Below are 15,603 nucleotides of genomic sequence, written 5' to 3'. Positions count from 1 at the left end.
GAGGATTGATGAGGATTATAGCTATGGAGGCCATGATTTTGGGGTTTTCTGCATGGAGGATTCGAGATTTGAAGAGGTTCTTGATTTAGAGATGGACAAGATCAATCCGCCGCCGTTTTGGATCAATCTCCCTTCCTCCACATGATCATCATTGGCATTGATGTGAATATCATCGATTCATAATCATCGTAGTATATATGTTCGTTTAATTTGGTTAATTTTAGTCACTGAAAGAAAATATGTTCTAATTAGTTTTATAATTGGTGAGAATGTTATAAGAATTTGTGATTATTTGTTGACATTCGGTTGTTAGGTACGTTGATTATTTTATGAATAGAGTACACAATTTTGGTTAAGCTTCAATTCGGCTTTTAAAACTAAATATTTGTTTGTACTAGTGTTACCACCCGTGCTATGCACGGGACAAAAGATTTTCAAAAATAATAAAGATATATTTACAGTTTAATAGATTAAAATAAAGATATATTAACAATAATATCAAAATATATTTCTCTAAAGAATATGAATTAATTCAAAGATAATATTAATAAAATTATAAACAATTAAAAACATTATAAACAACAACAAACATATTATTGAATTATACAATATGCTCTCGACTCATTGTAATGAAACATTTCATATTCAGCATACTATTGAAACAATTTTAATATCAATTATACTTATAGGTGTAGTAACATAAATAAAAAATAACAAAAAAGGACATGCGTGAAATAAATAGAATAAGATATACAAATAAAGGAAAATGTATTCTTAAATACAATAAAAAAGAGAGAAAATTATTTGAATGAATAAATTCACTTTCATCAAAATTAAATTCAATACATGATAATATTCATAAACATAATATTTTGAAAAGCAAAAAAAAAAAAAAAAAAAAAAAAAAAAAAAAAAAAAAAACTCAAAGTCATAAAAAACATTATCTTATCTGGTAGAAATAAATAAAATCAATTCAATTATAACTAATGATTCAAATTGTAAACAATTAAAAAAATATCATTTTATATACTTTATACAAAAAGAATAATGATTCCTAGTACTATTAAAACCCGTGCCAAACTTAAATGAAACTCTTAAAGTGGATGAAGAGAGTATTAATTATACTTGAAAACCCTCCATTATGATAGTTGGCATGTTTCCCTCGGGAATGCCTGTGTCATGTAAGTATTTTTTAAAATAAATTTTGAATTATAAAGTAAAAAGTTTTAAAATTGTATAAATATTAGTACAATAAATTTGTAACGGTTATGCTAATTAATACCTCCGTTCTTGATAAGTATGAACTATTTCCTTTTAAGTTCGTTCCTGAAAAGTATGAACTTTTAAATTTTGAAAATTCATTTATATCTGATGAGGTGTGGCGCATTCTCCACTAACAATAATTTAAAAGGTTTTTTTTTCTATCTCTCTCTTACTTTTCCAGTTATGCATTAAAACCTGTGCCGAACAAAATGTTCATACTTTTTGGGAAAGGAGAAATATTAATAAACATCGTAGGCATATCATTATGAATATTATAATAAAATTACCTCAAAAAACTTTATAATAATAGTATTAAAGAATACTAAATTACATTTACACCCTAGCTAATAATTAATACTCCATCATACTACTACATACTTACTATCCTATGTGCATATAAAAAATCTCAAAATAAAATTAAAGGTAGAATCTGAAATAAAAAGTTTTTTGGTGTTGCAAAACGTTAAGTAGCATTAATATTGGTGATAAGTGTATTTATGTAAAATGAGTAACGTTTCGATTTTCAAATGTATAATTATATTATCGCATTTCTTCCTATTTAATTTCCTACATCAGGTTCTAATATATAAATCAAAATTTGAAAAGAAAAGATTTTGTGAAAATTAATTGGAAGTGGAAGGTTTTCCAGAAAATTATCTATTGGAATACAAAACTTTAAACATTAAAATTAATACTTGATTTATTCAAATCTTTCATAATTAATTAAATTATAAGTCCTATGTTTTAGCATACATTAATGCCATTAATATTTTATACCTCTTTCAACTTCTTTTCCCTCTATAAATTTGTATTATGAATTATATTATCTCAGATATGAAATATATATAAAAATTTATTTATGAATATAAATAATTTTAATCATTAAAATTAATACTTGGTTTTATTAAGATATTCTATAATTAATTAAATTCTAAGTCCTATCTTCTAGCACACAGTAATGATGTTGTTATTTTATACATCTTTCAATTTCTTTCCCCTCTATAAACTTTTATTTATAAATTAAATCTATATAAATAATTTAATTAAGAATATAAATAATTTTAACATATTTACTTAAATTATATGCTTAAATAAAAATAACTAATTTAAAAAATGTATGCAGTTAACACAATAAAAATTCTAACTAATTAAAAAAATTCAATTATAAAATTCTGTATTATTAAAAGCCCAAATTCTAAAAATTTAATACACTCAAGCCCAAACAAATAATGTGTATACGTACAATTACAATTTTCTTCTACAGCTAATAGCCTAATAGTCTAATACCCTATGCTAAAGTAGCGCAAGGCCCTCTACATCTCTTCTCACTCACCTCGCCGCGGCCGCCTCACACACCTCGCCGGCGAGAAACGCCAACGCCTTCCTCTATTCCCTCATTTCCTTCTTTCTCCCCACTAATTGGTGGAACCCGCTGAACACCTGCTTTCCGCCGCCGGGCACCTTCTCTTCTTGACTCCGCCGGCCCACTAAACAACAGTCTCCACGCCACCGCAGTCGGGCTCATCATCGTGCTAAACACCAGCTTCCGGCGGCCTCACCCGCCAGCTCCCTCATTTCCCGACTCCTGGCACTTTTCTCTTTTCCTCTCCCCTTTTTCTTATTCTCTAGCGGGTAAAGATCGGATCTTTGAATGAATCCGCCGCTACCACTGTACTTCTCTCTCTCCTTTCTCTTCTTTTTCGTCTTCTCAACTTTCCTCCCATCTTTCTGGTTCCGGATCCCTCGTATCCTCTCGGGCAGCCGCCGCATTTCTGCTACCCCCGTCTCCCTCAGCCTGCCGCCCTCTCGTCGGAGCTGTCGCCTGATTCCAAGCACCCTGCTATGCTGCAATCAAAATTCAGAAAATCAGTCCACAAAAATGCAGATTCAATTAATTTTGTGCCTATATAAATGTCTTAAACTTCTTGTAGAAGCCAATTTTTTTCTACATTTCATTGGATCAATTTTTATCCAATAATATTTGCCTTTTAGTTGCCCAATAGATAGTTTTCCCGCTTAAAAGTGTGCCACATAGACTCCCAAAAAACTGTCCCTTTATATATTGATAGATTTGATGAATTTTATTGACAATATTAATACGTATTATTTTATTCATCCACCATTAAATGTCTCATTCACTTTTATTATATTTGGTACGTCTCATTTCACTTTTATTATATTTGGTAAATCCTACATTCCACTTACATTTTTTTATAAAACTAATATATAAAAGTAGATCTCATATTCCATTAACTTTTTCTACCTACTTTTATCCATGAAGTCAAACAATTTAAAAAATTTGTGTCAATCATATACTGTGAGATATTTAATCATGGATGGAGAGAGTATTAAAATGTTGAATTCTTTGCGTGACAAAATAAAATATTGGGAAGCATATGTTTTCTTCGACAAATATTAAATTATTGGTTATAATTCAATGTATTTTTACTACCTAACAATATAATAGGCATCTTTATTACATTAACCTATATATTAAAGCATAGTCATATTTATCAACGATCAAAATTATAGAAATGAGAAGTTAATTGGTGATATATAACTCATATTCCGCAAAATGACCCAAATTCCGATAACCTTTTTAGTACTCCCTCCGTTCCATAGTAATGGAGGCGTAGGCGCTTCTTTTCGGACGGAGATTAAGAAAAATTGTGTTAGGTGAGTTAAGTAAATGGAGAATAAAGTGGAAAACGAAAAAAGGCAGAGAGATGAAGAGAGAAAAAAGTAAGTGTGGAAAAATGTGTTGACTTTTACTTAAAAAGAAATGACTCTAGTACTATGAAACGTATCAAAATAGCAAAATGACTCTATTAGACTATTACTATGAAACGGAGGAAGTAATATTTTATGACAAATATTTATAGCAAAAGCAACAAATTCATTTTTGTTTTTTATAACCAAATTTGAAATGGTGAGAGTCATTTGATCGTGTTTAGATAAAACAATATACATTTAAAATCTATCAATATATAAAGTGGCAATTTTTTGCACTGCGACATGGCATAGTTTTGGCGGGAAACTGATATTCCTTTTTTTACTCCTATTTAATAATTTTTGCAGGCTTTATTGTGGTACCGTATTGTCTTTTGTGGTTGCGCATGAAAAAAAAAACTACTCTATTACAATGTTTATTTATTTATCCTTCCAAAGCAGCTGCTGTATCCATAAATCAGTTTCCAACGCCTTTGTCCTCAGTTTCCAACGCCTTTGTCCCTAAAAAAATATTATTGATATATCAAAATTCGTGTTTAAAAGCTTTGTTGATTATAAACACAAATAAATCTATACGGAAATTTGGAAAAAGTGTAACAACCTATTATCATGCAGTCTAAGAAATTTAATCCACTGTATTTTAAACACTAAATATTTTATTAGCAAAAAAAAATTCAAAATCTAAATATAAAGGTTTGAAGCATATAGTTCTGAACTATATAGCTAATTTTATTTTAGCCGAAATATTAGTATGTAATAAAAGCTTTTATAAATTTTTTTAGTACTCCGTATTTGTTATATGGAAGGTCTGTTGGTCTATTATTGTGCTTTTTTTGGGAACTCCACACTAGAGCAGGCTCTTTCCCCTATTAGTCCACACATTTTCACCTATAAATACCGGTATATTCATCTTCCAAAATCATTTACAATTGGCTTCAGGAACAAAAGTATTCGGTACTTCAGTTTTTTTATCTTATTATTTCTTCTCTCCCAAATATTATGGGCTTCATTCTTGGTTAAATCTTCTTTGTTGCATGTGTTCTTTGTTATCTCAAACCTACCACATTTGATTAGTTTATATTGGTTTGTTTAGTTTAGTTTTTATTTCTGTTTATTTTTTTTTTAAATTTCAGATTCAGTGTTTGACACATAGCCATCAACTGAAATAAGCAACCCAAGGTTTCTGTACTTCAGTTATGTGCTTACCTCCTATATTTTTGCTTCTGAAATTGCTGGTTCTGATCTTTTTTTTCTTCCTGTCTCTTTCTGTAAACTTCTTCCTTGCATCTTCTTTCCTGAAAAATCACTTATAATGAATCTGGGTTTAGCAACTAAAAGTATTATGCACCGCATTTTTTTACCTTTATGTTCTTCTATCTCAAATTTCTTCTGTATTCCTCTTCAATGAATACTCCTTCTGTCACTTTTTTGTTCACCACTATCTGCTCCATCTCTATTTATTATGTTGCAATACAGTTTAGTTTTAAGCATCACTCCCACTGTACGAAGAAAAATAAGTTTGAGTCAGCATTTGAAGATCTGGACAATAGCAAGGATGAAGGAGAAATTGCAGAACTGAAGTTAACTTGGATCTTGCAGCTTTTTTTACTTGGTTCTGTATTATTGTTTTTTTTTTGTACTGTAGGTGATGTTCGTATGTCCATGCATTGTAATGCATCTAAGGTGTACTTTAATACTGATTTTGTTGAATTCAAAGATTTTCAGAAGTGTTTTTTTTTTTATTTTATCTTCTAGGAAAGTGTATGTAATGTTCTGAATATTCTATTGACTGTTTTTTAAAATTAATTTAACTTATTTTGTAAGGATATCCAATGAGCAGTCCTTTCTTGGTCAAAGTTGTATTGTCAAGTATTCTGGAAAGAAGGCTAAATAAAATCTGAGTTTGATGATATGGTTATCAAATCTATTAATGATCTCTTATGTCTTAAGGTATTTGTTTAGTTTCTACCTATTTAGGACATGTTTCTGTTAGTTAGAGTTTAACTATTTTTTTGATAATTAACGTTTTGTTAGTTTATATCTGGTTTTGATTCCCAGTAGGATCTTAACGGATACTCCATCTGGGAGGATTGAGACTGTGGAGTATCACTTTGGGGAATGGTGTCATATGGCATCGAAGACGCGTGTCAAGAAAGTTATGAAGGCTGATAATATCTTTTATTGTGACGTTGCGCAAAGAATGATGATTGGGCCATGCCAAGGTTTAGGTTTGTGTGTTGTGGATGGTAGAAGCAGTGCTACTTTTCTTCTTTGGTATCGTTAGAGTGTCCTCTTATTAGGTAAAAAGTTTCTGATATTGTTGGTTCTGATAACCAGGTGTGATTTCATTTCATTTTATATTAGATGATGAATATTGCTGTCTTTTTGTTAAATTGTTTGTTTGTAATTTTCAAGGATGATGGAGTTGGTTACATTCCTAAAGAAATACAGGATAAACTTTTGGGTCAGAATGTCCTATTTAAGGTGCAGATATGGAATGATTTGGAGTTTAGGATTAGTAATCCTTTTACTGTTAACAAAGCTTGCAACTTATCTGAAGTTGTAAACAAATATCTTACTCCAGAGTTGATTCTCAAGAATATAAATCTGATGTTGGGCTAAGTGAATTATTTGTTGGATCAGATTTGACAGAGGTAATTTTGTTATCTATGATTGTTTAGATTTTTCACATGTACTTAATAATTTTTCTTCTTCTTTCTTTTGGTAGACTGAAGAGACCATTTGTCTTGATCTGGATTTCTCACGATGTGAAGATGAAGCTGTGATGAAGGAGAATATCATGGATTTATCAAGATTGGGACAATATCAGGGATGAAGGAGAAACTCCAGAACCGAAGCTTTAGTGGATTTATGGGCTTTTATTTTATTTTGTCATCTTAGTCTTTTTTTGTTTGGTTGTTGTTTCTTGGTTATTTTTTTAGCTGTTTGGTATCCTTTTTTATAGTCAAGTTGTTAGGTTGAGCTTTTCTTTATGTCCGTAATTGGCTCTGCATTAATTCAATGTATTAAATCTACTATCTTAAGTACTCATTAGTTTTTATGCACTTCGAAGTTGAATTCTACATATGTGGTTAGGTTTCATTTTATGTGTGGAATCTCTAAAGTTCAGAAATTTAATGGTTTTAGTTTCAGGATTCATACTTAACAATAACATTAGCCTATCTGAACTTATCCTAAGAAACATAAGATATTAAACGTAGGTTTTGGTGTCTATTTTTTCTTTCTGAATAGCACATTGGCTCCTGAAAGTTATATGTGTGCTGATTCCTAAAAAAGTTTATTTTCCTCCTAAAAACATATTAATTAATCCAGATAATGCCAGAGTTGCACTAGATTGATCAATATATGTGTACAAAAGAAATAACTGAATTTGGTTTTTACCCTAATGCTTAAACCACAATATGAAATGCATTTAATCACCAGTTCATATATCATTAAAGAGAAACACATAACTTAATCTAGTTACCATCATAAAACAGTGCACCACCATCCCTCTCGCATGCTGCCCCGTTTATCTCTGATTTGTGATTTTCTGGTCGATCGTTTGAGTTGGCGTGTGTAGACGATTGAAGAATATCGGTCGATTCCTTCAAGCACGAGTGTGTATGAGGTGAGTGTGTAAGGCTGATTTCGTGGTGCAAGGTGAGGATTTCTTTTATTTGGATTTCTGTAGGCAATCGGGATTAACGTAAGCATGTTGGGTTGAAGGATTTGTGTGTGCGCGAAATAGATGATGTTTTCTCTATTTTGTTGGAGTATTTATTTTTTTACTCAATTTGTTTTATGGAGTATTTGAGTCTCCCGTTTCTTTCATTTTCAACCATTTTAATATAAATTGGTTATAAAGTATACATCGTACTCAAAATATGTTTTTACATATAATAATGATCATTAATCTATTTTAGGCGTTTTTTTTTCTTTTATCTAGAGACAATTATTAAAGTTTTGTTAATTTAAATTTGATTTTAATGTTAATGTAATTTATTTGGGTGAAAAGGTATGGGCCGTTTTTCTTTATTTTGTTTTCAATTGTTGAGCTCTCCATTTCATTTCATTTAGCCCACTATAATAATGAATTTAGTCCCGTTCATAATAATTTAGTTGGGCTGAACATAATATTTTTGTTAATATTGAATATGAAGTTTTAGATTTTAGTTTATAAAGATTAAATATTCTTGCTTCATACACATATAACATATTTGTCATAATATTTACATAGCGTCTTGCATCAATTGAAAGACAGGTATAAATGGAGGTAATTACATGTTTTATATAAAATATTTTACCTTACAAAAAATATTAAGTTTACATATTTCATACAAAAAATTACATTAGTGTTTTAAATTAATACATACCGTTAAATTATTTAAACACCGTTAATTAGTTTATAATTTGTCCAACTTATCATCACAATAAAAAAAATAATTAGAGAATTAATACTGCTAATCACTCTAAAAAAGTAAATATCAATTCTTCCAGCAATTGATCGTGATTTAAAAAAAATTGTTCCTCAATAGACTCGATATAGAACACAATATAGAATAAGTCCATATTTCATATTTACAAAATGACTAATTTGAGCTTCAAATAACAATATATAATTTTTACAAAAAAATTAAATAACTTTTTAGTTGTATTTTTCATGTTACGTGAGAGAGCTTCGACAATAAAATGCAATTCGCTAATTTGATGTATACATTTACTCTCTCCATCCCGCTACTCACACTTTTTACTTTGACATCGTAAATTTTGAATATGAGTAGTTAGTGTAATTAAATTAAAATTTTAAGTGCAATAAGGCAACACTTGATAAAGGAAACACGAACAACTCTAATACCTTAATTAAATACCATAATATTTATCTAAAATAGAAATAATGCAAATAGTTTCAGACAGTCCGAAAATGAAATGTGCAAGTAGCATGAGACGGAGGGAGTAGTATATTTTATGATTCATGATTGGTTCTTATGCAGAACTTACTACCGCGACAAGAGAAATTGCAACTTTAATTGTTATCCATTGAGTTATTTGTATGATTTTTTTTCGCAAATTAAAATTGTACTTCGTATTAAATTGTGTAAGATGTGGAAATCTTTTTTTAGATTAGTTCAAAAGGATCATGCTTCTTTTTAGTTTAATAGTACATTTTCCTTTATTTATATATTTATTTTATTTCATCTACACATCTCTTTTATTTTATTTTTTTATTTTAATATTACTACACTCATATTAAATATTATAATCGCACTTATGCTAAGTATGAAATAGTTTATTTATAATATTTTGAGATTAATACATACTTTTTTTGTTATTGTTTATAATGATGTGAATAATTGTATGCTAAACATTTGTAGATATTATAATTGTATACATTGTAGACTAAATATGAAATGATTTGTTTATAGTATCTCAAGATAAGTACATAATTTTATTTTATTTTTTGGTAATGAAAGCGGGCAACGCCCGAATGAAACTACATACTACCGATCATCAGAAATTCCTAACCTATCATGTAATAACCAAATAGCAAGCCTGTGGGCGGCTGTTCAAGAACATGCACTCCTCTCTCGAAGTTGTATGCATGGTGTGACAAGAAATCTGCAGCAAAATTTCCTTCTCGATGCACATGTCTCACTGATGCCGAATCAAACTCTAGCAATAAGCTGCCAATCTTTCCCACTATCGCACAACAGCTGACATTCACCTCAAATTTCCCTGTAATTATAGCGACCGCTACAAGATTATCGCTCTCTACCTCCAATATTCTTATTCCCAACGTTTTTGCAAATTCTAAATCATGAAAAATGCACCAATTTTCAGCACGAAGAATAGAACAAACTCCTATGTTAATGTTATGAATAGTTTTTATAATTAGTTTATATTCTTATACATAAATATATATTTATATTATTTACTTTATATTTTATTTTAATATATTTAATTGTTAACATATTTTCATTATTTGAAAATTCTTTGACCCGTGCTAACACTAGTTACATAGTTAAATGAGACATTAATAACGAACAGAGAAAAAAATATTATGTACATAGTTAGAATTACAAAAGAAAGGTCACTCAAAAGCTTATAACAGAATGAATAAATAAATGATCTGGACTAGATATAGACACATGACAAGCAATAATCAGTTAATGTTGAAAAAAATTGACAGTTTATGAATCCATCTCTATCAATGGGCAAAACTGCATTTATGCTTTATTCTCAGCTTCAACAGCTTAGTACAAGAGAGAATTCAACCTCAGTCCAAAACTCCTTAGCAGACTGTGTCAGAAAATAGAAACGCAATGACTTGCAGATTTTCTCAAACCCCTAGCATGTCCAAGTCGGACTAGAAAAACACGAAAAAAATGAATCATTAGGGTAATCTCTACTCATAGTCGAAGCCGTCATCATCACCAAGCTCCACTTCAGCATCATTAGAACCACCAAGAATGGAAAGGAAAATCAAAACAGCAACAAGCTGTGTAGCTAGAAAGTATTTAGCGCGCCTCTTGAACTTCTTCTCTTCCTCTGTCTTCTCCCTAGTAGGTTTGTTCTTTGGCTTTGAACCTAAATTTGTTGTCAATGGGGTTAGTTCTACGAAATATGCAAATAGTAATAGCTAAAGATTGTCAATAGAAACTACAAGCACATGAACATGATTCAACCTCTCAACATGAAACAATCAAATATGAAAACTCGGACCTTAATCAAGTAGCTTTATCATAGTAAAGGAATGCGTTTTGCAGTAACTAGATCATGCATTTTAAAAACGACCCAAAACGAGTAACTGCCAAACATATCTCTAGATAGTTGTAGGTACTCCAAAAGAAACCAAATATAGCCTAAGAAGTTTCTCACAAGAGTCCATGCTTTTCTCAAGCAAAGACAATGTAACATGTAAATTGATCAACATAGACAACGTAAAATTTGTAAAATTGGATAGCAACAGAGCTACAAGTGACTCACTCCAATGTGAAGGGCCTCTTTTAGGAGCTGATGACGAGGGATCTGATTGAGGAACTGATGAAGATGACGAACTGGCATCTATATACTCCAGTTTAAGATTATCAGCATACTTCACAAGATTAGCATGAGCCAAGAGCTTGCTTCTTAGAACAGATGTTTCCTATGGGGTAAGAAGTAAGAACACAGGAATGTATTATTCAGCTTTTCATTATATATAGCACTATCTATTAAAGGAACATGATTCAATATCTTAAATTCATCAAATAGACAAACCCAGTACCAAGTTGCTAAGTAAGTATCAATATCTTAAACACAACCATCCATATCTGACAATTGTAAAGCTAAATAGATTCCAAAAATTCGAAACTCACTTCAGCAAGGAAGTCTCCAATTACAATGATGACTCAAATATAACCATTATAAGTACTTACAGGCAAAGCAAGAAGCGTAAACAGAGAATGACCAAGAAAAACTGCATCCAAACTTGTTGGCCTGCATTGGAAACATTGTGTAAGGCAGCAGTTACTAAATACTCCCTCCTTCTGTCCCCCAAAATAGTGTACACTTGGCTGTGTGGCATGGGTCTTAATAAATCTTAGGTTAAGTGTGTTGTGAGTGGAGAAATGGAGATCCATGTGTGCTAAAGTTGTAAATAAGAGTAGAAAGTGAGGATAAAATAGACATGAACTGTGTCCAAAAATAGCAAAAAGAGAAGTGTGCACTAATCCATGGGACACTCCAAAATGGAAAATTGTGCAATATTTTGGGTGACGAAGGGATGTATAAAACAAGAAAAGGAAGCAGTCATTCAGATTTATATAGAGCATAGGAAATCACCTGTCTTCAAAGAAAAATGTCTGTTCCCCCAACTTAGCTGACAGAGCACTATATGCCACACTTACTCTTCTATATATCTGCACATGAAAAACAGAAGAATAAGCCACACTATGCAAACAACAAAATACATAAGAAACTATGCATACATATAGATATACATGTATGTGTGTGTGTGTGTGTGTTTCCATTATAATATGCATTTCTATTCATCATGTGAACAGTTGCGAATGCTGAGAATACAAACAGGCTAACTTATGTAATAAGGTTAGGTCTAGAATCTAGATCTTGTTCCATCCAGAACCTTATAACTTGACAGATTTGATGTATTGTTTTATGTGTTAGACATCCTCCCAAGATAGCACACATATCAATAGAGAAAAGCAGCTGAAATCCCAAATAGTTGTTCACCCATTAGATAAATATGCTTACATGACGCAGAAAGAAATATGTCCAAACAGAAATACCTCTTCTTCCCTTCTTTCTGCATTCTCTGATGTTATCCCAAGTAGTTGTTTCACCGCATAGACTTGCTTATAATACAAAATCTTTCCTATGGGCCAAGGGAGATCAGAGTAATAAATCTTGTGTGCTGACTTGCCATCAGAACCCACCCATAGTTCATACAAGACTGCATCAGCAAGCCATGACTCAACCATCGCCTTGAATGAAACCCATTCAGGTACACCAGTGACCTCAGCGTCCAAGTCAACAATGCCATCTTCCTTTAATTTCTGAAGGACTCCGCCATTCTCATTGTTATAAGCAACATAATCACCAGACTCAACAAAGGGTATCAGATCTGGTAGGGATACAATGCAATATATATTATTTGAGATATACATACTTCAGGCCTCAAGTAGCAGCTGAGATGCATACTTATAACACCAAATGATTTTCGATGCATAATAAGCAAAAACCAAATATCATGTTTGCTGTTACTAATAGAAAGGTTAATGCCTATATAGAAAGTCAATGGCTCTGACAAAAAAAAAAAAGTATTCTGGTCAAAAGAAAGTTTCAAGAAAAATGGATATGTGGCTCGGTCATTATAGAAACTCAACGTTCTTCCACAATACCACTTTGATCATTTAAAGCTTTATATAACATTGAGGAGCCAAACAACGCCACGATTCTTGATTAAACATGAAGGAGTCAGATATCAATAAATTCCATTAGATTTGCCATGGAACAATTAAGCTAACTCCATTGCTAGTTTCATCCTTCTTTCCAGAAATTATTAGATAGTCTAGCCCTGTTATTGAAACCTGAACCTGTCATTCAAATATTCAATATAACTTATCCAATAACCATCAAAGATTTATTTTCCAGTGATTTTGGAGGAGTTGGACTTTGAAATATTTGCAGTATCAGTTCCTGATTACAGCTTACTGCAAAATCTGGAAATGTCTGATTGCTAGAGAATTATTTCATCAAACTACGTTCTATACCAACAATCTGAAGGCCCTAGATCTATATAAAGTCACATGGCTCGCTTCCAACATGCTTAAAAGAGATATATCTATAGTGTTCAGGCTAACAATCAACCAGATTCTTGCAGATAAGAATCACACTGCAGAATATTTGTAAATCCATAAATTCATAATCCAAAATTAACCGTGGCAGAAGGCTCATTTAATGCCAGCAATTTTTAGCTAATTCGGTAGATCAGAATCCCAAAGCAAGAACTATTTCGTTCAATTACAAGGCGTTCAAGGCAAGGTTCAATTTTGCAGCGAAACAAACAATAAAAATTAAAAGGACAATCTGCAGCAGAAATTCAAATTAATAATAATCTGAAAAACGGGGGAATTACCAGAATCGGGATGAATGAGATTGAATTCCAAAGAGAAGGGGATGTTGGCAAATTTAAGATAAATGTAAGCTGGGAGACAGTTGGGGCAAGCGGTGGGCAGCGAGAAACTGGGCTTTCTTGCCACAAGTGTTAGCGCATCTCTTTGGTCTCTCCCATCTTCCATAGCTCCCACAGCTGAACTAAGGCAAGATTGCTGGAAATTTTTTTTACCTTAAATCGGATTTTGATCTTAAACCCTAACTATATCAATTGGAAATTATATCAAATTACTTTTCATTTAACTTTTTGTGCTAAATATATTATTGTTTCATTTTTTTTGTTCTAAAATAGTACTAGCAGTTGATTATTTTTATCTTTAATACTCATTTCGTTATAAATATGTTACTTGCATTTTTCTTAGATTATAAATTTGTGATTGATTTTTAAGTGTAATTAAATTTTGTGTTTTAAATATAGTGAAAAATCAATCTAATAAAGAAACACTTAAATACTAAATAGTACTATATTAATTGAATATTGTAGTAGTATTACTTAAAATAGATTTAGATTAAATAGTTTGGGACGAGTCGAATAAGAAAGATGTGAATAACATGAGACATACATTGGTTATTTTAATAAGTTATTAACTTAATAAACAAATAAATAAATAAATTATAATTATGAATATGACAAATAATCAAATGATTTAGGGGCTTATGGGACGTACTCCCTTCTAAAATTGCACTGATTTCATTGAGTTCTCCATTCACACATCAAGAGCTTACAGTTTCAGCCGAATCGACCTAGATTAGGAGTTCCCCGCCCATCCACAACAAATGGTCAATCTCAACTAGAAATATACTCCCTCCGTCCCATAAAGATTGTCCCGTTTTTTCATTTCCGTCCATCCCATAAAGTTTGGCCCATTTCACTTTTACTATTTTTGGTAGTGGACCTTATATTCCACCAACCCATTCCTACTCACATTTTATTACTATAAAACTAATACTTTAAAAGTAGGACCCACATCCCACCAACTTTTTTCAACTGATCACTTTTCATTACATTTCTTAAAACTCGTGCCGAGTCAAAGTGGGACTATCTTTGTGGGACAGGGGGAGTATCATCTAAATGGCTAAGAATTGAACATGATAGACAATAATTTCACCCGAAACTTAGCCTAATTAATTTGTACTACTATTTGGTAGTCTAAATATAAATTTAAATATATCTCTCACGTATTTCTTTTTTAACAAAAATATAACACAGTCGTTCTTCTCTACTTTATTCTCTTTCCAGTTAACCCTGGTTTAAAGAAGTTCATTCGACCTCGTTTAGTAAAACTCGTAAGCTAAACAAACTACGCTTGAGCATGGTATTATTCAGCTGGTCAGCTCGTGTACAAGCTCTGCAACCCCTGTCAGAAGATGTTGATCCAACCTTTCTCCTCAAATTATTGTTCTTAGACAAAGCCTATGTGATGTCATGATCATGAACTCACAGCCATCAATCAGATCAATGCTCCTTCACATCTCCAGATTCCCCCCCTCACTATAAATTCAGCCCAAATTGAATACAAATACCATATCACATCACATTACACATTGATATTCATCTCCTAACTAAAAATGGGGGAAGGAAACAAGAAGAAATCGTCCTTCTCTTTGGCAAAGTTGTTCAAGGGCAAGAGCAAGAGCAGAAGCACGGAGAGAGAGGTGAGAGACGAGTACGTGAAAGCCTACAAAGTGTACCCAAGCGACGAAGACAGAGGGTGGTGGGTGGCTGAGCCCAGAATCGATGAGAAGGCCTCTGCTTATATCTCTTTAACCACTCATAAATGGGGAAAACTCGATGACTGATCGATTACTATTCTCTTTGTTTTTCTAATTCTGTCTGCATTGTAAATATTTCAATGAATAAGCTCAAGATTTATCTTGCCTTGAATTTAAATTATTCAATATAATGTGGTTTTTTTTAACCTGAGCTCTCTGTTT

General features: G+C 31.6%; 1 protein-coding gene across 1 annotated transcript; it reads right to left on the bottom strand.

The window, feature by feature from the left end:
• Positions 1-10,201: 10,201 nt before the first annotated feature.
• On the bottom strand, positions 10,202-13,793 carry LOC125211301 (mitochondrial outer membrane import complex protein METAXIN-like). The gene is made up of 6 exons (XM_048111032.1): positions 13,631-13,793; positions 12,282-12,616; positions 11,818-11,894; positions 11,412-11,472; positions 10,981-11,140; positions 10,202-10,581 (listed from the first exon to the last, which is right to left on the bottom strand). The coding sequence occupies exons 1-6, from the start codon at positions 13,791-13,793 to the stop codon at positions 10,400-10,402; spliced, it is 978 nt and encodes a 325-aa protein (XP_047966989.1). The 3' UTR covers positions 10,202-10,399.
• Positions 13,794-15,603: the final 1,810 nt, after the last annotated feature.

This window comes from Salvia hispanica, chromosome 3 (assembly GCF_023119035.1).
Source record: "Salvia hispanica cultivar TCC Black 2014 chromosome 3, UniMelb_Shisp_WGS_1.0, whole genome shotgun sequence".
Taxonomy (NCBI): domain Eukaryota; kingdom Viridiplantae; phylum Streptophyta; class Magnoliopsida; order Lamiales; family Lamiaceae; genus Salvia; species Salvia hispanica.
The sequence above is the reverse complement of the archived record's forward strand: the minus strand, read 5'-3'. Positions and strand labels throughout refer to the sequence as shown.

What these genes read in the sequence shown, in the direction of transcription:
- LOC125211301 (XM_048111032.1), bottom strand. Translation starts at nt 13,793, where the DNA reads ATGGAAGATGGGAGAGACCAAAGAGATGCGCTAACACTTGTGGCAAGA. An exon ending in ACATTTTTCTTTGAAGACAG is followed by an intron (nt 11,473 to 11,817) that starts GTGATTTCCTAT and finishes TTTCCAATGCAG; the next exon opens with GCCAACAAGTTTGGATGCAG. An exon ending in AAGAGGCCCTTCACATTGGA is followed by an intron (nt 10,582 to 10,980) that starts GTGAGTCACTTG and finishes CAACAAATTTAG; the next exon opens with GTTCAAAGCCAAAGAACAAA.